This window comes from Neofelis nebulosa, chromosome 3 (assembly GCF_028018385.1).
Source record: "Neofelis nebulosa isolate mNeoNeb1 chromosome 3, mNeoNeb1.pri, whole genome shotgun sequence".
Classification (NCBI taxonomy): Eukaryota; Metazoa; Chordata; class Mammalia; order Carnivora; family Felidae; genus Neofelis; species Neofelis nebulosa.
Genome location: NC_080784.1, coordinates 162,655,874 through 162,682,697, shown reverse-complemented (window position 1 = coordinate 162,682,697; position 26,824 = coordinate 162,655,874). Strand labels below are relative to the sequence as shown.

Genomic DNA, 26,824 nt, shown 5'->3' with positions numbered 1-26,824 from the left:
TTCTTTTTAAGGCCTTAAACTACTCAAAAATTAATTACCAAGCATTTTAGTTACAATAACAGTCATGTCTTCTTTTATGGAGCCTGGTGTCCTCTCAAAATTCGTGTGAGGAACTGGTGAGCTGGTAAACAGCAGGGCCCTAATCTGCATAAATTGCTCTGTACAGAGTTTCTCTGAGGACCTGGAGAAAAAAATCTTTTATTCAGAGAATGGATGAAAACAATGAGGGCAATTGGCATCACCTATGTTCCTGGACTGGCTTGGCACCCAGGCAGAGTTGCTGGGACCTAACTCTAGAGAGATTTGTGAAACTCTGGGAGCTTGCAGGATCTCTGTGACACAGAGTTGGGGAATGGGCCACTCTACCCAATTATCATATACCAGGCTGGTAAGGCCTGGGGACACTTGGGTTAAACTTAGTACAAGTAGGCACTATAAATTAACTGCTTGGGGAGTAGAGGTGAGTACGAGGGAATTGTTCTATTAAAAGAGACTTCAGGGGCGCCTGGGTGGCTCAGTCGGTTAGGCGGCCGACTTCGGCTCAGGTCATGATCTCACAGTCCGTGAGTTCTAGCCCCACGTCGGGCTCTGTGCTGACAGCTCAGAGCCTGGAGCCTGCTTTGGATTCTGTGTCTCCCTCTCTCTGACCCTCCCCTGTTCATGCTCTGTCTCTGCCTGTCTCAAAAATAAAATAAAACGTTAAAAAAACATTTTTTTTTAAAGAGACTTCAGAGACATGATATATCCAAATGTACTGCATGATCCTTAACTGGATCCTTTGTCAATTATTATTAATTTTGGAATTATAACTAATTTTGTTAGGTGAGAAAACAGTATTGTGGTCATATAGAGAAATGCCCTTATATTTTGAAGATGCATGCTGAAGTACTCAGGAGTAAAGCTTCACGCTGTGTGTAATTTAGTTTGAAATGATCCTGCAGATAGGTACACAGGCACATACCCACATACAGACAAAAAGATACAAAAATGGCAAAATGTTCATTTTCAAATCTACCTGGCTGGCATTTAGGGTATTCATTTTATCATTCTTTCTACTTTTCAGTATGTTTGAAATTTTCTGTAATAAGCTAACAAAAAAATAACTGCCAGAGAATGTCATTTTTCTTTTTTCTTTCTTTCTTTCTTTCTCTCTTTCTTTTTTCTTTTTCTGAGAGAAAGTGTGCATGCATGGAGGAGGGGCAGAGAGAGAGGGAGAGAGAGAGAATCTTAAGCAGGCTCCATGCTCAATGTGGAGCTGGACAGGGGGGTGCTTGACATGGGACTCAATCCCATGACCATGAGATCATGAATTGAACCAAAATCAAGAGTTGGATGCTTAACTGACTGAGCCACCCAGGTGCCCCTCTTTTTTTTTCTTTTTAATTCATTTACTTATTTAAGTAGTTTCCATACCCAGTGTGGGACTCAAACTCACAACTCCGGAGATCAAGAGTTGCATGTTCTTCTAACTGAGCCAGCCAGGTGCCCTGAAAGAGTGTTAGTCTTTTAAGAAGTGCCACAAATTCTTTAAATGAGACATGAAACCATATTAAAATATCTAATTTAATCCCTGAAGCCAATTACTCCATTTGTATATTAAGTACACATTAAAAAGGAAGCCACAAGGCCCAAGGTGGAGTCACTTGCCCCCAAGACAGCAAACAAATACTTATTGCAGTTTCGACCTCTCCAGAAGTGGAATTTAATCAATCTGGAATTTTCTGGTTAGTACCAAATGAGGTAATCTGTTACATGGGCTCTCCATTCCCCAAAGGAAGATGAGGTGATCCATCTAATAAGAACACCCCTGTATTCCCCCTGAGAGAAACAATCCTTCCTTTTCTTTTACTAATAGCTTCCTGTCCGCCCTCCTTCCTATAAAAGCCTTCCATTTTGTACAATTCTTTGGAGCTCCCCTCTACATTTGTTCTAGATAGGATGCTGCCTGATTCATTAGTTGTTTAATGAAGTCAATCAGATCTTCAATTTTACTTGATTTTTACTTGAATTTTGTTTTTTAACATTATGTGTATATATATATATATATATATATACATACATACATATATACATACATATATATGTGTATATACATATGTATAATTTTTCTTTTCTTGAGTGGTCTTTGTCATATGCCTTATAAATCCTCAAAACCAGGCATAAATATCTTAAAACATTAGTATATTAACATTTTACAGAAATACTATAGTAATTACCTTGATCTGTATAAATGAATTATAACTGACACATCTTTTTCTGCATTTGTGACTTCATTCACATACTGATTTCCAGAAATTTCTCTTAATTCCCCAAATTTTTGTTTTATCTTAAGAGCTTTCCATTCCTGTAACCGCTTTTCTCTAATTAAAAAAATAAAATGAAATTACATAAGAAAATTGTTATAGTCTTCAGGTCATTCCTATACACAGAAACAATTTAGGGCAATGAATGTCATGCTAGTACATATCAAACACTTTAAAGAATGTTAGAATAACTATTAATGCTCTTATAATTCCAATTCCTCTTTTCATATGGGTATTTGTGTTATGAATATTGCAAAGAGGAGTTAGCTATTGACTTTTAAATTTATTTTTTATTTAAGGCTAGGTCTTAATCATAGCTATAGAGGGCATTGAGCCAACAAATTCTCATACATACACAGGTTAAATACTAAGGAAGCATATACATAATAATAATAGCTAACATTTATTGAGTGCTTACTATGTTGCCAGGCACTGTTTTAAGTGCACTACATTAACTAATTTAACTTTATCAAGTTAGTACTATTCTCACCCTGTTTAGGTGCTCTTAACTATCATGCTGAGCTGAACTTCGGTCCAAAGCCTTTGCGAACACGTGTAATTACTTGTTATAACTTTATTGCAGGTAGAGAGGTGGTAGAGAAGGGTGATCACTCTAAGACTAAACTGGGTTTAAATGCCAACTCCTACTTATGAGCAGCATAAGCTCAGGCAAGTTATTTAATCACTCTAAGCTTCAGTTCTCCAACTGCAAATGGGAATAATATTAATACTTACTTACACAGGATTGTTGGGGATTAAATGAGATAACATATGTAGATTTCTTAGGATGGTGCCTAGCACACAATGAGTATTCAATAAATGTTCCCTAGTTATTCACCCATAGAGGACCTTGAAACTTTGTTTAAAAACTTTCTCAAAATTTGCATGTTTTGATTTAGTTGTGGAACACTTGGATCCAGAGTTTCCAACACACCTACAAGTTTCTTAAAGGTTACTGATTCCATACCTCTAAGTTATCTGGGAGTACACACTCCTTTCTTTCTCTGTGTATCAACTAGATTTTCTTATTTTCTGTATAATTAAAAAAAATTTTTTTAAGTAATCTCCATGTCCAACATGGAGCTTGAACTCACAACTCCAAGATCAAGAGTCCCATGCTCTACTGATTGAGCCCACCAGGCCCTTTATTTTCTTATTTTCTGTATTGATGCTCTGGCATCTGGGACCTTGCTGATCCTAGAGAGACTGCCTCTCCCAGGGCTAGGTAATTTCTAAAGATAGCAAATACTCACTGCAGAGCACATTTCTTAAAAGCAAACCAACTAATCCAGAGCCCAATCCTTCAACCACCTCCTTTATTGGCCTGAGGCACTATTCCTATTCCCTAATCTTTCCTGGCCCAGGAATCAGACAACTAGAGGCGGCCTCTATAGCCCAGAGCCTGCCAAAATTATTCAACTAGCCAATCCTACATCTGCTCACCCTGCTTAGCTTACCTTTCCCACAGAAATCACAATGAAGAGTTGTGTCCATACTATCCCCTCACTCCTTCTGCCTCTTAACCAACTCTGATGCTTCCCTGTATGGCCCTACATTGTAGGGCATGCCCACTACTCTTGAGAACTGAGTAATAAACTATCTTCACCATGGCAATTATCTCCTGTTCTGTTGGCATGGCCAAACCTAAATCCTGGGTATATTTTAGAACATTCTGTTTTTATTGCATGTGTTAGAACCATATCAAGTAAAACCACTCACTTTACATAACAAGCAAATCAAGCAAAATGAAGCCTAGAGAAGAATGCCAAGAACAGGAATTCAAATCTAGGGCCTTCTCACAACTTTCAAACTGAAATCCTTCAATTTTCCCTGTACTGGCTCAGATATTCAGAATTTACAGTTACTCCAAAAATCTTTTGGGAGCCCAGTTTTGTTTGCACTGAGTATTTAGCATCACTATCATTAACTTCCGTCAATTTGATCTCACTGGCTTATATCTGCCAAAAATTTCAAAAAGTTTTTGTTCCAGCGATGGCACCATACCCTACTTAATGGTGTGACTATCTTCCTCCTCTACTTCTGCACCTTCTCCTCCTCATTTTTCTTTGCAATTCAGTAGAATTAAACACCTGGGTTGGTTTTGCCATCAGAAAGGGATATAGTGTTCAACGGCCTCATTTTTCTTTCTCCTTTCTTCTTTTTCGTTTCTTTTCTTTCTTCTTCCTTCCTTTCTTTCTTTTCTTTTCTTTCTTCTTTCTTTCTTTGTTTCTTTCTTTCTTTCCAATGGCCTGCATTTTCCACCTAACAATTATCAGTTGGGATTTACTCACAAAAACAGAAAGCAGCAGAAAGCTTAATCTGGGGGATTAAGTATTTTACACACCACTCAGTATAAAGATGAAGACTCTGGGCTTGGCTACCAAGAATGACATCCAAAACAACACTCAAAACTGGTCTGCCAAAGGAATGAATAGCTTTCCCTGCTGCAATCCAGAAACTGGGGAATCTGGAACTACTATTTCAATTGTGTTCTACTATCAACCTACACTGGGGATCAGAAAACCACTACAACAATTATTGTCTCTAGGGACATACCTTCTTTGCAAAGACTAGAAGAAAATATTTGCAGAAGGTACATCTGATGAAAGAGTATTATCTAAAATATACAAAGAACCCTAAAACCTCAACAATCAGAAAACAAACAACCTGATTCAAAAATGGGCCAAAGACCTGAACAGGCAACTCACCAAAAAATATATTGATGACAAATAAGCATATTAAAAGATACTCCACATCTATGTCATCAAGGAAATGCAAATTGAAACAAGAGAGAACAACATATCTATTAAAATGGCCAAAATCTACAACACTGACACCAAATGATTGAGAGGATGTGGAGCAACAGGAACTCTCATTCATTGCTGGTTGGAATACAAAATGGCCACCTTTTGGAAGATGGTTTGGAGGTTTCTTATATAATTAAACAAACTCTTACCATACGATCCTGCTATCATGCTCCTTGGTATTTACCCAAAGGAGTGAAAACTATGTCTACACAAAAACCTACACGTGGGTGTTTATAGCAGCTTTAAAATAATTTATCATGGCCCAAACTTGGAAGTAGCTCAGATATCCTTAAGTAAATGAATGGATAAACTGTGGTGTATCCAGATAATGTAGTATTATTCAGCTAAAAAGAAATGAGCTCTCAAGCCATGAAAAGACATGGAAGAAACTTAAATGCATATTACAAGTGAAAGAAGCCAATCTGGGAAGGCTACAAACTGTACGACCCCAACTATATGACAATCTGGAAAGGCAAGGTATGGAGACAATAAAAAAAATCAGCAGTTGCCAGAGATTTGCAATGGGGAGGGGACAAATAGGCAGACTACAGAGAATTTTTAGGGTAGTGAAAATAATTTGTATGATACCATAATGATGGATACATCATTACGCACTTGTCCAAACTCATAGAAAATACAACACTAAAAATGCACTGTATTGTATGTACACTGTAGACTTTGGGTGATTCTGATGTATTGATGTAGGTTCATCAATTATAGCAAATCTATCATTCTGGTGGGAGATGTTGATAATGCTGGAGACTATGCATTTGCTGGGGCAGCGGGTATATTGGAATCTCTATACCTTCCACTCATTTTGCTGTGAATGTAAAACTGCTTTTACAATTCTTAAAATTTTTGTTTTGTTTTGGCTTTAAATGAGGAATTTGCTTTATATCACCACTGTCAGGATGACTACAGAATTTTCCCTTGTTAATAACAACTTTTGAAAGGATACAGGTTCCTTTTTCCTTAGATCCAAAGTGACAACTGAGATATGAAAATAATGTGGCACAAACTGGTGGCAATTAAAGTTGGTCTTTTGATATGGAATATGCAAGTGAAAGAACTTGTACATGTAGTATCTCTCTCTCATCTCTGTGGCAGAAACTGGCTGGTCATTGGTATAGCTTTCTCTTCCAGGGCTCACAGGAAGACTACATTTGCCAGCTTCCTTTGTGGTTAGATTAGGCCCAGGAGACTGGATTATGTCCAGTAGATCAAGAGTGAAAGTGAAATATGCATTTCTGTGACTCACCCCTGCAATGTCCCATGCTGTCTTTTACACTGTCTCCCTAGTCCACAAGCCGGAGGGAAAGGATGCTGACATGATGTGGCCCTAAGGAAAAGAGCCCAGATCCCTAGTCATCATCCAGAGAAGATTCACTGAAGTAACTCTTCAGAGTAACAGAAGAGTCACTGAAGTTCCTGAGTAAGGAACTTTCCTGTGTGAAACCACTGTGATTTTGAAGTTGCATGTTACAGAAGCATTAATTATCTCAATAAATTCTGCTGACATAAATGATTAATTAGTAGGATTGCCATCATTGAACAATCCTTGCATTCTTTGAATAAATTCTAATTATTCACCATATATAATGATTTTAATATGCTATTTTATTTGTCAATATTGTATTTAAGATTTTTGCATCTATGTTTCAAAAGTGAGATTGATCTAAAGCAATGTTTTCCAAGTTAAGGCATGTGGACATCCTGTACGAGAATCACTTAGGTATAGCAGGTTCCAAAGATTGACATATTCCTGAGATCCCAACCCAAATTTACTGATTATTACCTCTTCATTCTGATCTCAGGAATGTGTATTTTAAAACTATATTATGGACAGTTATCAAAATATGCAAAGGTAAAGAGACCCCAGATGCATGCATCTTCCATCAATTATTTCTATTCATGGCCAATCTCTACATCTTACATCTTTACCCCTGTTAACTTCCCATCTCACGGGCTATTCTGAAGCAAATATAAGAGATCATGTAATTTCATCTGTAAATATTTCATTATGTATCTCCAAAAGATGAGGATACTTTAAAAAATTTAATTCACATAGCACAATCACACCTAAAACAATAATTTCTTAATATAGTCATATAATGTTCAAATAATCCTATTCTAAAATACATAAAATATACATAAAATTTACCATGTTAACCATGTAAGTGTTCAACAGCATTGAGTATTGTCTCCATTTTTTAAAGTTTTTTTACTCAAATGAGGATCCAAATTAGATTTATACATATGGTTATTATATCTCTTAAATCTAATTTAATCCAGATTCTTTCCATCTACTTTTTCCCCCTGGCAATTTCTTTATCAAAGGAACCTGGATTGTTTGTCCAAGGTTTCCCACAGTCTGAATTTTGCTAGTTGCATTGTCATAAGGTCGATTCACATGAGAAATATAAATTTTTATTGACAATGTTGGGTGGTTATTTTGACCAACCAACCTGAGTCATGAGTTTTATTTCCTTTCTGTATGAACCTTGTCTGATTGTGACAATCAGTGTTATATTATCAATAAATATAACCGTGTTTTATGCAACAAATTAGTAAACTCTCCATCTTTATAAAAACATAAAGATTATCTGTGCCTTGAAAGTAGAGAAAAATCAGCTAGAGAACAAATTTTAGGAATCAGTTTATCTTCTCACTAATGTTTTTCCATCTCTTATTGAGTCAATTTTGGAAATTTATATTTTCATCAAAAAATCATATTTTTAAATGATGCAAATGATCATATGTCAAATATTCTCCTGGACTGGCTTCTTTCATTTAGTATAATGCTTTTGAATTTTACCAAAGTTACTATCTGTGTCATTAGTTTGCTTTCTATTCCTACAGAGTAGTATTCCATTATGTGAATACACTACAATTTGTTTATTCACTCACTTCACATGTATTCATCGTATCAATGGACTTTTATGTTGTTTTGTTTTTAGCTATTATGAACATTCATGTACAATTCTTTGTATTGACATAGATCTTCAATTCCCTCAGAAATGTGATTGCTGGGTTAAATGTATATGTAACTTTGTATGAAATTGCCAAACTGCTTTCCAGAGTGGTTATATGAATATTTCAGTTCCTCCATGATCTTTACATTTTAATTGTAATATAATTCATATATAAGCATACCTTGAAGATTTTGTGAGTTCTATTCCAAACCATTGCAATAAGGTGAAGCTCACGATAAAGTGAGTCAAGTGGATTTTCTGGTTTCCCAGTGTGTATAAAAGTTATGTTTACACTAAGCTGTAGTCCATTAAGAGCGCAATATCGTTATGTCTAAAAAACGTACATACCTTCACAAAATAAAAATAAATAGCAAATAAACACATTATTCCTTTAAAAAATCCTAACCATCATCTGAGCTTTCAGAGAGTCATAATCACTGATGACAGATTACCATGACAAATATAATAATAATAAAAAAGCTTGAAATATTGTGAGAATACCAAAATGTGACAATCATGAAGTGAGCAAATGCAGTAGAAAAATGGCACCAATAGACTTGCTCAAGGCCGGGCTGCCACAAGCTTCCAATGCATAAAAAAGACAGTATCTGCAAAGTGCAATAAAGTGAAGTGCAATAAAGTGAGGCATGCATGTATAATAAAATTCAACTATAAAAAAATATGGGACGCCTGGGTGGCTCAGTTGGTTAAACGTTCCACTCTTGATTTCGGCTCGGGTCATGAACTCACAGTCATGAGATTGAGTCCCACACCAGGGTCCGTGCTGGGCACAGGGCCTGCTTAAGATCCTCTCTTCCCCTCTCTCTGCCCATCCCTGACTCACTCTCTTTCCCTAAATAAATAAATGAATAAATAAATTAAGTAAAAAGAAAATGAAAAACAAAATCCAACTATTTGAAGTGTACAATTCAGTGATTTTTAAAACATTCACAAAGTTATGCATCCATTACCACTATTTAATCCTAGAATATTTTTATTGCTCCAAAGTTATTCCTTATTCCCCCATCTGCACTTATTCCCATCACAGGCCATGGTAATTAATAATTTCTGTCTCTATGAATTTTCCTATCCTGGACATTTCATATAAGTGGGATCATATAAAATATGGCCTTCTGTTACTGGCTTCTTTCACTTAGCATAATATTTTAAAGGCTCAATTGTATTGTATCATGTATCGGTACCACATTTCTTTAAATGGCTGGTAATATTCCATTGTCTGATATATTATCATTTGTTTATCCTCTCCCCAGTTGATAGATATTCACATTTTGTACTTTTTGGCTGTTTTGAATAGTGCTATGAGCATTCATATACATATTTTATGTTTTCAGTTTTCTTGGATATATACACATCCAAGTGGAATTGTGAATCATATGGTAATTCTATATTTAACATCTGAGGAAATTCCAGACTGTTTTTCAAAGCAGTGCACCATTTTACATTCCCACCAGCAATGTACGAGGGTTCCAATTTCTCCACATGCTCACCAACTTTTATTGTCTGTCTTCTTTACTATAACCACCCTAGTGGGAAAGAAATGGAATCTCATGTTTTTGATTTGCATTTTCCTAATGACTAAGTTGATCATCTTTTCATGTAGTTACTTTCCATTTGTATACCTGCATTGGAGAAATGTCTATTCAAGTCCTTTGCATGTTTTTAAATTGAGTTGTCTTTTGTTGCTGAGTTTTAGGAATTCTTTATATATTCTGGCTAGTAATCCTGTATCATATATTTATACATATAGTTTGCAAATATTTTCTCCCATTCTGTGGGTTATTTTTTCATTCTCTTGATAGTGTCCTTTGTACAAAAGTGTAAAATTTTGATAAAGTCCAGTTTATCTATTTTTTCTTTTGTTGCTGTGCTTTTGGTGTCATATCCAAGAAATCATTGCCAAATCCAATGTCATGGATGTTTCCCTTTATGTTTTCCCCATAAGTTTTAGTTCTTATATTTAGGTCTTTGATCCATTTTCTGTTATTTGTTGCTTATGATATGAGGTAGGAGTCCAACTTATTCTTCTCCATGTAGAAATCTCGTTTGCTCACTGCCATTTGTTGAAAAGATTGAATGATCTTGGCACCTTGTTGAAAATCATTTGACTAAATATGTGAGGGTTTCTTTCTGGGCTCTCTATCCTATTCTAGTGATCTGTATGTCTCTTCTTATGTCACTACTACATTGTTTTGATTATTGTCACTTTTTAGTAAGTTTCAAAATCTGGAAGTATGAGTCCTCCAATTTTGTTCTTTCTCAAGATGTCTTTGGTTTTGAGGACACGGGTTGTGTTTCTTTGTATTCATTCTGCCAATATCTGCCTTTAATTGGAGATCAATTAATTTCAAATCCATTTACATTTAAACTACGTAATGTAAGTGTCTGACATGAAGTTTTTTGATTGTACTGTAAGTGCCTGATGTTGAGCTTTTGGTTGCTGAGGGGTCCATTTCAAAAGACATCCATCTTGAAAAACACAGTGCCAGCTGTATGACACAGCTACTAGCAAAACAACCAGATAAGGAATTAGGCTGCCCCCACCTATGAGGACCCCTCTTTCAGAAACCCCTGGGTAAACTAGACTGCTTGAATGACCAGCTTCTCCTTTCCCATGTCCTAATTCCAGCTTTTATGCACTAAATTAGCCAATAAAGAGTAAAGCTGTGAAATCTAAACACCCCACCATTGGACCCTAGTAAAGGCAGAGCCCCAGCTCTGTACTCTTTCTCCCTAATAATCTGGCTATGTGGCCTTTAGGCATGCCATGTAGCTTCCAGCACCTATGAGTAATAAATCTTTTTCCTCAATGGTTCCTGGTGGGGTTTTTGCTAAAGCGTATCCTACAATCATAAGAACCAAAGGGCTAGTCCAGCCACAAAATGTGAGTAATACAGGCCCAGATGAATCCCTCAGGCATTCCTCACCAACAATATCATTCTCAATAGACTGGGACCAACGCGACAAAGCAATTCTTGTTAATGAAGGACTTCTGCCATTTAGCTCTTTTGTGTGTTTCTTATTTGCTTTTTGTCCCTCAATTCTTCCATCACTGTTTCTTTTTGTATTTAGTTGATTTTTGTAATATGCCATTTTAATTTGCTTCTTCTTTTCCATTCTGTAATCTTTTAGTTTTTTTCTTAGCATTTACCTTAAGGATTAAAATTAGTATCTTATGATGACCTACTGTGAATAATACCAACTTAGTTTCAATACTAGACAAATGCTCCACTTGTATACACCTCCATCCCTCCTCTTTCATGCTGTCATTGTTACAAACTACATTGTTATACATTGTCCATCAACATCAACTTATAATTGTTGTTTTATGAAAAAAAAATTGCTGTTTTATGTCTTTGCCTTTTATTTATTTATTATTTTTTTTAACGTTTATTTATTTTTGAGACAGAGAGAGACAGAACATGAACAGGGGAGGGGCAGAGAGAGAGGGAGACACAGAATCCGAAACGGGCTCCAGGCTCTGAGCTGTCAGCACAGAGCCCGACGCGGGGCTCGAACTCACGGACCGTGAGATCATGACCTGAACCGAAGTCGGACGCCTAACCGACTGAGCCACCCAGGTGCCCCTGTCTTTGCCTTTTAAATCATACAGGGAAAGACAGAGTTAAGAACCAAAAGCTGAGTGATTCTGGCTTTTATATTTGCTTACGTAGTTACCTTTATGTTATTTACTTATTCATAAAGCTCTGAGTTACTATCTAGTGCCTTTTAAACTTCAGCAAGAAGGACTACTTTTTTAGGGCAATTCTAGTAGTAACAAACTCACTTACCTTAAATTAATGTCTTAATTTATCCTTCATTTGCAACAGTTTTGCCAAATGAAGAATTCTCAGTTGGTAGTTTTGTGTGGTATTGTTGTTGTTTTGCAGCAATTAAAATATATCAATTCACTGCTTTCTGGCCTCCAAGATTTCTGATGAGAAACTGACAGTTTTATTAAAGGTCCATTGTATGTGACACTTTACTTCTCTCTCACTGATTTCAAGTTTGTTTTTATCTTTTGATAGTTGATTATGATGTGTCTTTGTGTGGATCTCTTTGAGTTGATACTACTTGGAACCCATTGAGCATCATGGATTTGGAGATTTGTGTCTTTTGTTAAATGTGGGAAGTTTCCAGACATTATTTTTTCAAATATTATTTCTGCCCCTTTCTCTTTTCTTCTGCTGGGACTCTTATACCACATAAGTTGGCTCACTTAGCGTATCACAAGGCCAGTTAGTCTCTGTTCACTTCATTCTTTTTTTCTTCTATTCCTCAGACTCCATAATTTCAATTGTCTTCTCTTCAAATTTGTTCTTTCTTCAGCTTGTTCAAATCTGATTTTTGAAGCCCTCTAGTATATGTTTCATTTCAATTTTTATTGTACTTTTAAGTCTTAGAATATCTTTTTGGTTCCTTCTTACAATTTCTATCTCTTTATTGTTATTCTCACTTTGTTCATATAATGCTTTCCTGTCTTTGTGTCAATTTCTTTTGTTCCTTTGAATTGGAAATACTTATGTTTCTTTGTATGCCTTGTAATTTGAAAACAACACTGGATTCTTATAAATGTGGTAACTCTAAGAAATCAGATCCCTACCTTCCATGATTTATTTTTTTATTACTTTATGGTGTCTCTGTGCCAGAGATCAGTCTGAGGTAAAAGAATTAAGGTTGCCTCAGGTCTTTCTGAGCTTTTGTCTTTCCCAAGGCTTTCTAAATTCCCTCATTTATACAGTTGTTTTGAATGTCCAAATACCAACCAACCAAACAGATGTGGCTACTTTATATCCTCTGGAAGCCACCTGAGCCAGTGAAAATTGACACCACAGCAACCACTCTTTGTGCCTGTATCGCCACATTCAGAAGCAGTAATTCATAATCAGAACACAGAACCTTGATATTGAGGACAAAGTCTTTACTGTCCACTCTGGCTTTAGTAAGCTTTTTCAGTAACACAGGTTGCTGTCCAAACAGTTGCCTACCATGGGGCTGGCGGTAAGGTATGGATAGCTATTACCACACTAAGGACGGAAATCAGCCAATACTAACTACAGTTTACCAGCCAAACTTTATCTTGGAAGCTACAAGTGTTCAAATAGACTCCAGAGTTCCCAAGCTGTCACTTGAGGCTGTTTCTTCTAGTACAATAATTATCTAGGTGGACAAATGGATCCCTAGAACTTTCTATTCTGCCATCTTTCCTGATGTGAACCTAGTCTGTTGTTTTTTGAAAATGTCTCAAATTTGGGCTTCTCTGATATATTTTTATAATTAGACTGAAGATATGAAATTATTGACAAGGATACTACATAGGTAATGTGTCCTCCACAGTGCATGATATCAGGAGTTACTTGATGCCAATATATTATTAGTAATGTTAACCTTGGTCATTTCCTAAGATGGAGTCTGCCAAAAGTCTACACTGTAAACTTACTATTTACTCTTTTATAATCACTAAATATTTGGGGGGAGATACTTTGAGATTATGAAAATATCCTGTTTCTATTTAAATTTCCCGACTCATTTCAGCATCTATCAGCAAATCTTGCCCATGGGGGATTAATTATTATTGTGGTGTTCTGATGGTGATTTTTCTATTTTCCTCAGTGTTATTTTCTCTGAATTTGTTCATTTCAGTTATTTATATCACAAGGGAGTCCTGGATATTTATTTTATAATCCAGTATTATGATTATTTATTTTGTTGCTCAAGTTGTTCCAACTATGACCATTTAAAAACCTTTCGTTTTGCTCCTATACCTTTAAAAAACTTTTTTTCTATAGCATTTCTTTACTTTCTGGCACCACATGATGCTCCTGACTCATATTGTACTTTCTCAACCCACACTGTGGAATGAAGCAGTCCTCCAAGGAACACTGGTTCCTATTATTAGAGAGTAGCATTTGTAAAACAAGAGCTAAGAGCTAGGTGTACTCATTGCTACCAGGCTATTGCTACTTCTAATCCAATTCACTTTTGTTGGGGCTTTTTTCATGTTAAAACAGCATTCTTGGGACCAATCCCACTTGATCAGGATGTATTGTTCTTTTTTTTAAATTGTTGGACCTAATTTGCTAAACTGTGTTTAAAAATTTTGTGCCTATATTTTATATACGTATGTATTCTATATACCCTATATATAAGAGATATTTTTCTGTGCCATTCTGTTTTTGAAATTTCTTTATCTGGCTTGAGTTTCAGGATAAGTTGGGAAATATACATACCTGTTCTAATTTCAGAAAGAATTTATATATGAGTAGTAATTATTTATTAAATGATATACATCATCCTAGAAGGAAAACTGTGGCTCTTATTGGTCTTTTACTGATATTTCCACTTTACTTATATGTAACTTGATGAAGTTCCACTGTGTATTACTGGATAGCTTTTTACTTAAGCAAAGGAAAAAATATTCAGGAAAAAAACTATTGCACTTATATAAAGTGAGGTGGTTTTAAAATGTTCTTGAAGGGTACGGGTTGGCTTAGTTAGTAGAGCATGTGACTCTTGATCTCAAGATCATGGGTTCAAGCCTCATGCTGGGCATTAAGCTTAATTTTAAAAAATTAAAATGTTCTTAAAAATTAGTTTTGTTCTTGGGGCACCTGGAAGTGTCCAACTCTTGATTTCAGCTTAGGCCATGATCGCACAGTTTGTGAGATCAAGCCCTGCATCAGGCTCTGTGCTGACAGTGTGGAGCCCAATTGGGATTCTCTTTCTCCCTCTCTCTCTGCCTTTTCTCTGCTCACCTGCTCTCTCTCTCTCAAAATAAATAAAAATTTTTAAAAATTACTTTTGTTCTTTTTAAAAATCTATTCTGTAGAAAAAAATAGAGCCTTTTAAATTTCATTCTTATAATACTTCTCCATTCAAAAACTCATAAGTTGGGGCACCTGGGTGGCTCAGTCCATTAAGCATCCAATTTCAGCTTAGGTCATGATCTTGTGGTCTGTGAGTTCAAGCCCCATATCAGGCTCTGTGCTAACAACTTGAAGCCTGGAGCCAGCTTGATTCTGCGTCTCCCTCTCTTTCTGCCCCTCCCCTGCTCATGCTCTGTTCCTCTCTCTCTCTCTCTCTCTCAAAAAAATAAATATTAAAAAAACTCTTAAGTTGCCCAAATAAATCACTATACCTATATATTTCAATAGCTCTCATATCTTCTTCATCAAATTCATCTTCAGCTTCCTTCAACTGTGCAAGAGTCATCTTTTCATAAGGTTTAACTAAAACAAAATAAATTTTAGATAACTGAATTATTTAGAACTCATTTTTTACTTTATAATCATATGGTTAGAAAAAACAATATAGAAATAAAGAGAAATAAAGAATATCTTTAATGTTGCAGGTTCTCCAATATATAAAGCTAGTTTATAGCTGACTGCTTTGGTTTTGTTTACTGTGATTCCTGCTCTGAATTCACAGAACTACCAGGCTACATTTAAAGTAGATGTGAACATCAGTTAGACACCATAAATTTAGACTTCCCAAGTACTTGAAAGTCTTAACACATAATGCATACTATATATATGATCAAAATAGAAGGTAATCACAAGGTAGAGGAAGATGGCAGAGAAAAAAGCTCACTAGGTTATAAACCAGGATGTTTCAGCTCTGTTACTAACTAGCTTGTGACTTTCGACCTATGAATTAAAAATTTTAGGTGTCAGCACCCTAATTTCAAAAGTATGGGTGGGATTTCTAATGTCTTCTCTCCCTCTTAGTTTATGAAATACACTTTCTCTATCATTATCTCCTCATCCAGCCCACTAAATGCACAACTATACCCATTGCTTCTTTTTGTAAACGTAAAACCATTTCTTCAATTTCATCTTTTGGCTCTTCTTTTGGAGGAAGAATGCCAAAATCTCTTAAAATTTCATTCCATTCTGTATCTTCATTTGGATCCTATAAAAAAATAGAAAATCTATTAACACAGTTGTGCATTTTAATATGTACGTGTAAAATTGATATATAACATTTTCAACTATGCAATTGTTCATGAACTCTACAGATAACGGAATAATTAGTTTCAAAGTATAGAACAAAGTGGCCTACTTTTTCCTCACTTCCCAGCACAAGTGGTACTACATACTTTGATAGATAAGATACATCCTCTACCCTCAAAGTTACCCTGAGATGTTTAATAAAAAATCAATTTGGAACACATATATCAAATATTAATGAAGTAAACTCATAAATCATGGAAAATTCTCTCATGACTATATTAGGCAAAACCAATTAACATCATGCAAAAATACTGTTTTGTTTTTCTACATAGGCATTTAATACCTCCAGGTGAACACGCTTCTCTTTTCAACCAATTAGCTTCAAGGGACTCGTACTCCCAGGTTAAATGTTAGAAGAGGCTAGGAATTTTTCCATAGTTTAATATCTGTCTAATAATAATTTCTTTCTGGGCGCATGGGTGGCTCAGACGGTTGCATGTCCAACTTCGGCTCAGGTCATGATCTCATGCTCTGCAAGTTCAATCCCCACGTCGGGCTCTGTGCTGACAGCTTGGAGTCTCGAGCCTGCTTTGGATTCTGTGTCTTCCTCGCTCTCTGCCCCTGCCCCACTCACACTCTGTCTCTCTTGCTCTCAAAAATAAATAATAAAAAAAAATAGTTTCTTTCTATGAAAGCTAACCTTGTTTTCCTTGTTACTTAGCCTTCGATATTTTATTTGCTCCTTTTCCAGAGGTTGTAATATATTAACTCTTTTCTTTCTAGTTTGCTGTCCATTTCCCCTGATATTTCCAGAGGAAGGGAGAATTTAATTATACATATGAGAAAATACTGTGACAAATTATTTGATGACCTTAAATGATCTCCACATTCTGGTATTCACATCTCTGCACAACTCCCTCTCCTTGACTATGGGTGGGCACTGTGGCATGCTTCTAACCAACAGTACATGGCAAAGATGAAAGAATGTAATTTCTATTATTATTCCCATAATATTATAACTTCCATCTTGCCAGCACTCTTCACACTGGTTAGCTATGATAAAGCAAGCTGCTATATTGGGAAGTGCCTTATGGAGAGAACTATGCAACAAAGGAAATGTAACCAACAATCAGCTAGACATTGAGGTTCTTAGTCAAATAGCCCCCAAAGAACTGAATTCTGCCAAATACCATGTAAATGAACTTAAAAATGGATTCTTCCTCTTTTGTACCTTTAAATGAGAACCCAGCGGGGTATGTGGGTGATTCAGTCAGTTAAGCACCCAACTTCAGCTCAGGTCATGATCTCATGGTTCACGAGTTAGAGCCAGATGGCTCTGTGCTGACAGCTCAAAGCCTGGAGCCTGCTTCAGATTCTGTGTCTCCCTCTTTCTCTCTCTGCCCTTCCCCCACTCACATTCTGTCTCTCTCTGTCTCTCTCTCTCAAAAACAAATAAACATTAATAAATAAATAAATAAATAAGACCCCAGCTTTGGCTGACACTTTCATTGCAACCTTGTGGGAGACTCTGGAGAAGAGGGCCCAGCTAAGCAAAGCCTAGATCAAGACCCATAAAAAGTCTGATACAGTAAATGTGTTGTTTTAAGCCACCAAGTTTGTTATAGTTTGTTATGCAATAATAAATGACAGACAAGTATCATCTTATTTCTCCTTTCATCCTATTCTTTGGCCAAAGTTTTGTTTGTCTGTCCCCACTTTGTCTATTACTGGTCACTCTATCCCTGAGATCTTCAATCCCTATTCTTTATATGTCTCCTAATAATAAAATACCAGCATCAGTAGGAATTCTGCACTTGGTAATGGTAGGCTAGATCATTTGAATCAAACCTTTTGCTGAGAACATCTAGTAAAATTGAACGAAATTGATGAAAATCAATCTGAAAGCACTGGAGAATCAATAAGGCAGTGAAGAAAATTATCAGGAGAAGATCTTAGATGAGAAGGAGAGCTAGAGAGGAGCTCCATGTTTCAGGCCATTCCCCGTGGATCAACTACCAATTATGGAAGAGGCCAAGAAGCTGAGAAATCGAAAAAACGCTCACAGACTTCGGCACTGTGACCAGAGACAGAAATCAATAAGAAAATGATAACTAGGAGATCATCATATATTTGGAATTAAGAAAACACTTTCTAAATAACCCATGGGTCAGAGAAAAAAACACAATGGGAATTTAAAAGCATTAGGAATTGAATGATAAAAAGTAAAGCCACATAACAAAAAATATGTGGGCTGCAACTAAAGCAGTTCATAAAATAAATTTTATATCCTTAATTTGATATTTTATAAAATGAAAAGTTTAAAAATTAAGATATAGACATCCAACCAAAGAAGTTGGAAAAAGAAAATCAAAATAAATCAAAGATAAAAAGAGTGAAAGTAGAAATTGATGAGTTGAAAAATTAATATATAATAGGATTAACAAGGCCAAAAATTGGTTCTTAGAGAATATTAATGAAATTGATAAACACTTACCAAAACTGACCAAAAAAAAAAAAAAAAAGCAAGAAGGCACAAATAACCAATACTAGAAATGAAAAAGGGAAACTCTTGAAACTCTTGACAGATAATACAAACATTTTAAATGAGGGTCCTACCAATTATATTTTGCTCTTTTTTTTTTTTAAATGTTTATTTATTTTTGAGACAGAGAGAGACACAACATGAATGGAGGAGGGGCAGAGAGAGAGGGAGACACAGAATCGGAAGCAGGCTCCAGGCTCTGAGCCATCAGCCCAGAGCCTGATGCGGGGCTCGAACTCACGAACCGTGAGATCGTGACCTGAGCTGAAGTTGGACGCTCAACCGACTGAGCCACCCAGGCGCCCCTATTTTGCTCTTTTTTTATACCTTAAGGTAAAGCTTAGATTATTGACTATGAACCTTTCTTTTCTAATACAGCCACTTACAGCTATGTATTTCCCCATTAACAATTTTCTTAACTGCACCCTACAAATTTTGGTTTGCTGTACCATTATTATCATTCAATTAAAAATATTCCCAATCTCTTTTATAATTTTTTACTGACATCTTAGTTATTTGGAAGGATGTTGTTTAATTTTCCAGTAATTTCAACTTTCCTAGGTATCTTATTAATACTTTCTAATTTAATTCTCTTTGGTTAGAAAACATACTTTGTTAAGATTTTGATTTTTTTGACACGCATTGACTTGTTTTATGACCCAGTATATGATGTATCTTAGTGAATGCTTGAAAAAAACATGCATTCTGCCACTGATAGGTATATTTCTCTATAAATCAATGGATGATTGACAGGTTTGTTCAAATCTTCTATTTTGTTAGCAATTTTTATATCTAGTTTTTCTATCAATTACTAAGAAGAGGGGTTTTAAAATCTCACATTATGATTGTGGATTTGTCTATTTATCCCTTGAATTATGTTAGCTTTTGCTTTATGTGTTTTGCTTTATGTATTCAAACTGTGTCTCTTTTAAGATGACACAAAGAAATGGAAAGATGTTCCATGCTCATGAGTTAGAAAACCAAATATTGTTAAAAGGTCTACACTACCCAAAGCAATCAACAGATTTAATGCAATCTCTATCAAAATACCAACATTTTTCACAGAACTAGACCAAAAAATCCTAAAATTTGTATGGCACAACAAAAGACCCTACTCAGGGTCAGGGTCAGCCAAAGTAATCTTGAAAAAGAAAAACAAAACTGGAAGTATCACAACTCCAGACTTCAAGTTTCATTACACAGCTGTAGTAATCAAAACAGTATGGCACTGGCATAAAATCAGACACATAGGTCAATGGAACAGGATAGAAAGTCCAGGAATAAACCCACAATTATATGGTCAATCAATCATTGACAAAGGAGGCAAAAATATGCAATGAGAGAAAGATAGTCTCTTCAACAAATGGTGCTGGGAAAACTAGACAGCAACATGCAAAAGAGTGAAACTAGGCCATTTTCTTACACCATACATAAAAATAAACTCGAAATGAATAAAGTACCTAAATGTGAGACCTGAAACCATAAAAATCCTAGACAGGACAGACAGTAATTTCTCTGACACTGGCCATAGCAATATCTTTCTAGGTAGGTCCCCTGAGGCATGGGAAACAAATGCAAAAAATAAACTGTTGGGACTACATCAAAATAAAAGGCTTCTGTACACCAAAGGAAACGCCAACAAAACTAAACAACAAGCTACTGAATGGGAAAAGATATTTGCAAATGACATATCCAAAAAAGTGTTAGTATCCAAAATTACAAATAACTTATATAGCTCAACACCAAAAAAATGCAATTAAAAAGTGAACAGAAGACATAAACAGACATTTCTCTACAGAAGATGTACAGATGGCCAACAGACACATGAAAAGATGCTCAACATCACTCATCATCAGGAAAATGCAAATCAAAACCACAATGAGATATAATCTCACACTTGTCAGAATGGCTATTATCAAAAAGATAAGAAATTGCAAGTGTTGGCAAGGATGGGGGAAAAAAAGGGAAGGCTTGCACTTTGTTGGTGGTTATGTAAATTGGTGCCCCCACTGTGGAAGACAGTATGGAGGTTCCTCAAGAACTATCCTATGACCTAGTAATCACACTATTGTGTATTAACCCAAAGAATATGAAAATACTAATTTGAAGGGATATATGCACTCCAATATTTCTTGCAACGTTATTTATAATAGCCAAACTATGGAAGCACCCCAAGTGTCTGTCAATAGTTGAATGGATAAAGAAGTGGGATACACAAACACGTACACACACACAAAGGAATATTACTCATCCATAAAAAGAATGAAATCTTGCCATTTGCAACAACACGGATGGCTCTATAGAGTATAATGCTAAAATGAAATAAGTCCATTAGAGAAAGACAAATACCATATGCTTTCATTTTTATGTCAAATTTAAGAAACAAACAAACAAACAAACAAACAAAAAAAGACCAATCAAAAAACCTACTCTTAAATATAGAGAACAATCAGATGATTACCAGGGGGGGAGTGGGGTGGGGATGGTGAAATAGGTGAAGGGGATTAAGAGTACACATCTTGATGAGCACTGAGTAATATATGGAACTGTTGAATCACTATATTGTACCCATGAAACTAATATAACACTATATGTTAACTATGCAGGAATTTAAATCTTAAAAAATAATAATAAAATAAAATAATAAAGTGTCTCAGCAGTATACAGTTGTGTGTTGCTTTTCCATTCTGACAATCTCTGCTTTTTGAAGTATTTAGTCCATTAATATTTAATATAATTGTTAATATTAGATTTAGAGCTACTATTTTCCTGTTTTAGTCTCATTTACTTTTTTGTTCCTCTATTTCTTTCTTGCCTTCTTTTGGTTAATTAAGTAGTTTTTAGAACATCATTGTTTGCCACTGGCTTTTTAGGTATACACCTTTGCATTATGATTTTAATAATTGCTCTAGAAATTATACTGGGTATCTTTAACTTATTACAGTCTACCTAGATTTAATATTGTACTACTTCACATAAAATATGGGAACATTGGGGGTGCCTGGGTGGCTCAGTTGGTTACGCATCCAACTTCAGCTCAGGTCATGATCTCATGGTTCATGAGTTAGAGCCTGATGACTCTGTGCTGACAGCTCAGAGGCTGAAGCCTACTTCAGTTCTGTGTCTCCCTCTCTCTCTCTCTCTGCCCCTCCCCTGCTCATGCTGTCTCTCCCTCTTTCAAAAATAAATAAACATTAAAAAGATTTTTTTAATAAAAAAAATATGGGAACCTTGCCTAGTTACATTTACCACTATCCCATCCTTTGCTTTACTGCTATTAAATATATTAACATCTACATATATTTGAAAACCCATAATACAAGGTTATAATTTCTGCCTTAAAGAATTATAATGTTAAGGGAATTAAGAGAAAAAATATATTTAGTTATTAGTACTTATCCACATATTTACCATATATGGTGCTCTTCACTCCTTTCTTTAGATCCAGTTTTCCCTCTGGTGTCATTTCCCTTCAGCCCGAATAAACACCCTTAAGCATTTCTTATAGTTAAGGTCTGCTGGCAACTAATTCTCCCAGTTTTCATATTTCTGAAAATGACTATTTTCCCCCAGTTTTTTGGATGGATAGGTTAGCTGGATATAGACTTTTGGTTTGACAGTTTTCCCCTCCAGCATTTAAAGCATTTTAAACATTCATCTCTTGCTCTGGGGAAAAGAAACTGCCATGTTGTGAAGACACTCAAGCAGCCTGTGTTAGTCTGTGTGGGCTTCCATAACAGAATATAAGACTGGGTGGCTTAAATAGAAATTTATTTTCTCACAGTTCTGGAAGATGCAAGTCCCAGATCAAGGTACCAGGCAGGGTTGATTTCTAGTGAGAAACCTGGCTTTCAAGTGGCCACCTTCTTGCTCTGTTCTCACATGCACTTTTCTCTGTGCACAGAGAAAGATGGAGGGAGGGAGAGAAAGAGAGAGAGACTGAGAGAGAGAATGCTCTGGTGTCCCTTACTCATAAGGATACCAGTCCTTTCAGATTGTCAGAAGGACACCAGTCCCTACCCTTATGACTTCATTTAACTTTAATTACCTCCTTAAGAATCCTACTTCCAAATATAGTCACATTTGGGGTTAGGGTCTCAACATATGAATTTTGGAGAGACACAATTCATTCCATGAAAAAGCCGTACTGAAAAGTCCAAGTGGGGGTGCCTGGGTGACTCAGTCGGTTAAGCGTCCAACTTCGGCTCAGGTCATGATCTTGCGGTCCATGAGTTCGAGCCCCGCGTTGGGCTCTGTGCTGACAGTTCAGAGCCTGGAGCCTGTTTCAGATTCTGTGTCTCCCTCTTTCTCTGACCCTCCCCTGTTCATGCTCTGCCTCTCTCTGTCTCAAAAATAAATAAACGTTAAAAAAAAAAAAAGTCCAAGTGGTGGGAAACCAAGGCCTCCTGCCAACAGTCATGTGAGTGAGTCATGTTGGAAGCAGATACTGCAGCCCTAGCTGATGTCTGAATTGTACTCTCATTTACTCTTTGAGCCAGACCCACCTGACTAAGCCACTCACAAATTTCTGACCCCCAGAAACTATGAGATAATAAATATTTGTTGTTTTAAGCTGCTAAATTCAGGGCTATTTAGCTACATCGTAAAAGAAAACTAATATACCTATCCATTCAAGGGCTTTTATATTTTTTTCTTAGCTTCTAGAAATCTTTATTAAAAAATAATCAAAAATGTAAAAAAATACCCCTGTTCTAGGGGTGCTTGGGTGGCTCAGTTGGTTAAGCTTCTGACTCTCGATTGAAGCTCAGGTCATGGGATCAAGCTCCATGTCATGCTCTACGCTGAGCATGGAGCCTGCTTAAGATTCTCTCTCTCCCACTATCCATTTCCCCCATTTGTACACGCTCTCTCTATATATAAAACACAGTTTTTTAAAATTCCTGTTCTGATGTTCACCACAGCAGTATTCATAATAGCAAAATTTAGAAACAATTTTAGTTTAGTATTCAGCAAAGAAATTAAGAGATCCATTCAGCTTTTTACTTCAGCTTTACTCCATTTCTAGAAGTTCCTTTCTATTCCTTTATCTGTCATTATTTTTTTTTTTTGGTATTTTCATCGAAGTATTTATTTATTCATTTATTTAAAAATTTAATGCCAGTATAGTTAACATACAGTGTTATATTAATTTCAGGTGTACAATACAGTGATTCAACAGTTCTACATATTACTCAGTCCTCATTGTGGTAAGTATCCTCCTAATCCCCATCATCTACTTCACCCATTCACCCCCTACCACCTTCCCTTTGGTAACCACCAGTTCGTTCTCTATAGTTAAAAGTTTGGTTTTTGGTTCATCTCTTCTTAGTTCATTTGTTTCTCTAAGTTCCACATATTAGTGAAATCATATGATATTTGCCTTTCTCTGTCTTATTTCACCTAGCATTATACTCTCTTGATTCATCCATGTTGTTGCAAATGGCAATATTTCATTTTTTATGGCTGAATAATATTCCAGTGTGTGTGTGTGTGTGTGTGTGTGTGTGTGTGTGTGTGTGTATACCACATCTTCTTTATTCATTCATTTCTTTTTTTTATAAATTTTTTTTTTCAACGTTTTATTTTATTTTATTTTTGGGACAGAGAGAGACAGAGCATGAACGGGGGAGGGGCATAGAGAGAGGGAGACACAGAATCGGAAACAGGCTCCAGGCTCCGAGCCATCAGCCCAGAGCCTGACGCGGGGCTCGAACTCACGGACCGCGAGATCGTGACCTGGCTGAAGTCGGACGCTTAACCGACTGCGCCACCCAGGCGCCCCATATTCATTCATTTCTTAATGGACACTTAGGCTGTTTGTTCATTCTTGATAGTTTCCTATATAAACTCATCTTTGTAATCTCATTTTCCATTTCTTTGAACACTTCAATAACAGGGATTTTGTATTTGGCAATTGCAAACTATGCAGTCCTTAAAAATCTAAATCTGTTGGGTTTTTTGCCTTTGTTTAACATTCATAGTAGTCTTCTTATGTGATTATTTTGAGATCATATTTCTTTAAAAAAATTTTTTTTTAACATTTATTTATTTTTGAGACAGAGAGAGACAGAGCATGAACGGGGGAGGGTCAGAGAGAGGGAGACACAGAATCCGAAACAGGCTCCAGGCTCCAAGCTTTCAGCACAGAGCCCGACGCGGGGCTCGAACCCACGGACCGTGAGATCATGACCTGAGCCGAAGTCGGCCACTTAACCAACTGAGCCACCCAGGCGCCCCGAGATCATATTTCTTTTAAAATGTGGGTGCTTTTGGGGTCAAACTGAAAATTTCCTTCAAAAAGGGTTTGCTTCTGTTGTCAACCAGGAGTACTATTTCTTAGTCACTAAACCTCTTAAGCCTCTTTAGAGGCTTATAGAGAAAGTTTCACCCTGAACTTACATTGTACCAAAGGTCAGTGTGTTGCTTTAGTCTTCAGGCCTTGGAGAACCCTTCCTTGCTACCTGGATGTCTTCAAATTCTTTCCATGTCTTCAACTCTTTGCTGCTTCAGCCCTGAATCCTGCTTCTGTTGATCTGATCCTGGCAATCCCTTATCCTGGGCCCTGGGTCCTTTGATCCTTTTTCAGTTAATTTTTGTTAATAATGTGAGCTAGAAGCCCAACTTCATTCTTTTGCATGTGGATGTCCAGTTTGCCTTTCACTTGAATGGTTTTGGCACTGTTGTTGTAAATCGTTTGACCAAAATGTGAGGGTTTCTTTCTGGGCTCTCTATTCTATTCCATTGGTTCATATGTCTGTCTGTCTGTCAATACCACATGGTTTTGATTACTGCTGCTTTACATACACATATACTGCTACTATATTTTGAAAACAGATATTGGGTCCTCCAATTTTGTTCATCTGTTAAAAGACTGTTTGGGCTATTTTGGGTCTCCTACGATTTCATATGAATTTTAAGATGTGTTTTTCTGTTTTTACAAAAAATGTCATTGGAATTTTGGTAGGAATTACACTGAATCTGGAGATTGTTTTGGGAAATATTGACATATTAACAATTTAAGTCTTCCGATCCAAGAATATGGAATGTTTTTTACTTATGTGTTCTTTAATTTAAGCAATGTTTTGTAGTTTTCAGTGTACAAGTCTTTTGCCTCCTTGGTCACATGTATTCCTAAGTATTTTACTCTTTTCGATGCAAATATCCAGGCCATTGCTTTCTTAATTTTCTTTTGGATTATTCATTATAGTGTATAGAAATGTCTTAATCAAATTTTAAGCTCACTATGTCCTGCAGATAATTTCAATCTAGTCTTTTATTTTTTTAAACTAATAATCATAATTGTTTTGGAACCCGTTTCTGATCATTCTGATAACAAAAGTCTCTACAGGTCTGTTTTCGTTGGTTCATGTTCATGGTACCCTGTTTCCTTGTGTACTTGGTTACTTTTGACTGATTTCGGTTTGCTGTCCTTGAGAACTTACCTGAGGGAATTGTTTGAGGTCTAAGATAAAGATATATTCCTCTACAGAGGAGTTTTTATTTCTTCTAGTCATTTATAGACACTAAGGTATTTTTACGTGTGTATGTATATACGTATATGACTAATATATATCAAATTCATAATTTGAGGTTTGCTGGACCACCCAGACAATATAACTTAGGTTGTAATCCATGTGATTTCTGTATTGGGCCACAACTTCTTGGGAACAGGTATTATTCCTTTTCTTTTTCTCCCCTGTTTCACTAAGCATCAAGACAACTTTCCCTGAATTCTCCTGAACATGAGTTTATCTCTTGTTCATACTATTAGTCTTCCATACTTTAGTGGACAATACCCCTTTGGTTCCTTCTCTGTGGATTACACCTGGGACCAAAACACAAACTGCTAATGCCTTCAGGGTAAAAGAGGTTTTGGAGTTCCGGAAATCCATTTACCTGGTTTTCCAGTTTCCCTTCAACTTTGGTCTCATAGTTTCTTAGCATCATATCCTACTATCATAGTTTCTTACTCCTTGATGCTTTTAAGGAAATATGTTTTACGTGTTAGCCAGTATTTTTACTTGTATGCAGAGGGAGAGTTGGTCCAAATAATCTAGCTCACTATTACCAAAAATTCCAGCAATACCTTATTAAAAAAACTCCCTCTGTACTTGACATCCCCTACCATCTTCTTTTCTCCTTCATAGTTAAACTTCTTGAAACAATTGTCTATATAAACTATAACCACTCCCACTTCCCATTTACTCTTCAACCCACTCCAAAGTTAGCT

General features: G+C 36.1%; 1 protein-coding gene across 1 annotated transcript in view; it reads right to left on the bottom strand.

The window, feature by feature from the left end:
• PDCL2 (phosducin like 2) overlaps window positions 1–26,824 on the bottom strand; it is a 36,258-nt gene that overhangs the window by 8,011 nt on the left and 1,423 nt on the right. Inside the window, exons 2-4 of the mRNA XM_058722550.1 lie at window positions 15,891–16,011; window positions 15,239–15,329; window positions 2,217–2,360 (exon numbers count right to left, since the gene is read on the bottom strand). Of these exons, the coding sequence (XP_058578533.1) occupies window positions 2,217–2,360; window positions 15,239–15,329; window positions 15,891–16,011 (356 nt within the window). The remainder of the gene's footprint in view (window positions 1–2,216; window positions 2,361–15,238; window positions 15,330–15,890; window positions 16,012–26,824) is intronic.